The 2,652-nt window shown below is 37.8% G+C and overlaps 1 protein-coding gene across 1 annotated transcript in view; it reads right to left on the bottom strand.

The window, feature by feature from the left end:
• Nucleotides 1–1,668: 1,668 nt before the first annotated feature.
• LOC107579095 (fucolectin-1-like) overlaps nucleotides 1,669–2,652 on the bottom strand; it is a gene marked incomplete at both ends in the record, with an annotated part of 2,767 nt that continues 1,783 nt past the window's right edge. The window contains 2 exons of the mRNA XM_016264968.1: nucleotides 1,669–1,822; nucleotides 1,924–2,203. Of these exons, the coding sequence (XP_016120454.1) occupies nucleotides 1,669–1,822; nucleotides 1,924–2,203 (434 nt within the window). The remainder of the gene's footprint in view (nucleotides 1,823–1,923; nucleotides 2,204–2,652) is intronic.

The following is a 2,652-nucleotide window of genomic DNA, read 5'->3' as shown; positions in this document are numbered from 1 at the left end:
GTTCTCAAACTTAAATTCTGAACAATGTTTGGACATTTACTTGTAAAGAACAGTTGTCCTAGGACGACTACAAATATGCACTATCAAAAATCAAAGCACAATATTTATATAGAAATACAGAAGTGTATTGACAGACTCTCTGTGTTCTAGCTTCTCTAAAGTAGAGGGCATGATTTCTTATATGGTAAATTAGGGTAACTGATTTCATTTGAAATGTGTCTATACATTCTACTTCTTCCATCTTGTTGTCCACTTCTTCTCTGTCCATGTCTTTTACAGTCTCTCCTCTTGCTCTGTCCACTACATCAATGCCCTCCTCTCTACTCATCTGTTCTCCCGCTCCTTCTCATCTCCTCTTTTTTTACGTCATCCTCTCTGCTTATCGGTTCCACTTTTCTCTTGTCACACCCCTTTCTGTAACCACTCCACAAACTTTTCCACTTGGACCTCTTTCTTTACCCCTCCTCCATTATGTATGTATGTATTTATGTACTTATTTATTTATTTGCATACTCTTTTACCCTTTTTTTCCCTTTATAGTAAAAGCAATTACCATAAATGTGTAAACAATTAGGAAAATGTGTTTCCTGTGCTGTGTTAAGTGAGCAGCTATTAGTTTGGGGCCAACTGAAAATATACCATGTTCTTTTGATGATATGACACATTACAAAAACTTTAGGAGTCAGCTGTCCACGGTAGTCCTTAAGATATCAGCACAATAACACAGCAATATCTCCGCAAAATATTTTGTAACTATCGTTATTGATAATATATATATATTTGTCAATATCGCACACCCCTAATATATTTAAAGTTGTGTTTAGAAAAAAAAATAAACATGAAAAGTGCCCTTTTTTCCTCTTGAGCCCCTGCCACTCAAAATGTCTGTGCACATCACTGATGAGGTTGGACATGGTTTAGAGTCAGAAACAAATGCATATAACCGTATTGTCCCGAATATAAGAGATGTTTTTTTCTTGGAAATACATCTGAACTAACGCGGTCGTCTTATATTCAGGGTCTAGACTTTGACATGTCAATAATACACCCACAACAATAGGTGGCGCCAAATACGCATAAAACGAGTGTGCCATGAAATACGTAAAGTAATGCGTGTTGTAAAGATCGCGAGTAAAAACAAAAGAGAAAGAAAACCTTACAGCTGCACGAGTCGTGACTGTCACGTTAGCCTGATGGCACCAACTCTACTTCTACTGTTAATAAGATTTTGGTAGGCTACTATTAGATGGATAGCCTAATGTCCTAATTCAGATGGGCTACCTGTTTTTTTTTTTTTTTAATGGTATTTTAAAAAGTGTATGTTTTTTAAATGTGATTGTTGGTAAATTTGACCTGTTTTTTACCATACTTTCAAAACAAAAATGAAAATAGGAAAAATATGCGATATGAAAATAATTGAAGACAAAATGTGTTTTACTGAGAAAAAACAAGATTTGGTTTTTAAAAAGCCTTTTTCCAAAAGGTACATCTGGAAAAAGGGGGGGTCGTCTTATAATCAGGGTTGTCTAATATTCAGGCCAATACGGTATGTGGTGAATTATTGACTGTTGAGAGTATGCAGCTCTTTAAGTTTTGCATTTTCAAACAATAATTTGCATTCAAAAAATAAATAAAGCCATTAATAGTTTCCCAAAACACTAAATCTGCTTGTTTGATCATACCTTCTCCATAGACCTCCACCTCACACAGAGTAAGATACTTTGAATCTCCAGGAATGAACAGACTCATATATCGACCATCCATATTGTTACATGTGTAGGTGGAGGAAACACCAGCTGGAATGCTAGAAATCACAGCGCATCTAAAGAGAGACGGAGGAAACATCTTTTAGACTTCTAGTCTTTCGTCATACATGTTTTCAGGGATTTTCATGGATATTAAGCCACTGAAAGAGGGTCTCACATGGGATTGTTGTTACCGTTGTTCTCCAAAGAGTTTCCGATGCGAATCTCTGCTCCATCGATTTGTTCTGGACAGCAGTCTAGTCTGTTTGTGATGACGACTCTATTAACTCTGTACACAGAACTCAGATCCACTCTCCACCATGGGTTAGTCTGATTATCGGTTGAGGAACACGATGACGATGGTTGTATGAAACCTGGATTGAAATCAATGGCTTGTTGACCAAGCCAGGTGCCAATGGTTGATGACTGTGTGATGGTTCTTCCTGTTGCCAAATTACCTGTAACATGTCATAGTGTCGAGAAATGGTTTTAGTCAGCTTATTTTATACTCTTTGACCGTGTTTGAGGTGTTAATGTCATTACAAACCTGTAAGACCTTCATTCATCTTCAGAACACAAATTAAGATATTTTTGATGAAATCCGAGAGCTTTCTGACCCTCCCATAGACAGCAATGTGACTGAAACGTTCCCAGGACCAGAAACGGACATCGTTAAAATAGTCAATAGGGCCTTTCGCACCGCTTTAGTTCCAGAACTAAATGTACGGTACTATAGCACTGGGACAATTTTGCGCGGACTATTTCCCAGTACCATTTGAAGGGTTGCATTTGCACCGAGAGTGTGTACTAAGAAGTGACGTAAGCCAGTCGACAGCGTGGTCATTTGTGCGTGGCGTTCAACAACGGAAACAAAGAAGAACAACATTAACAACAGGAGGATGGAGGA

Source organism: Sinocyclocheilus grahami, unplaced genomic scaffold (assembly GCF_001515645.1).
Source record: "Sinocyclocheilus grahami isolate Dianchi unplaced genomic scaffold, SAMN03320097.WGS_v1.1 scaffold14101.1, whole genome shotgun sequence".
In the NCBI taxonomy this organism is placed as follows: domain Eukaryota; kingdom Metazoa; phylum Chordata; class Actinopteri; order Cypriniformes; family Cyprinidae; genus Sinocyclocheilus; species Sinocyclocheilus grahami.
This window is presented reverse-complemented; position numbering and strand designations above follow the sequence as displayed.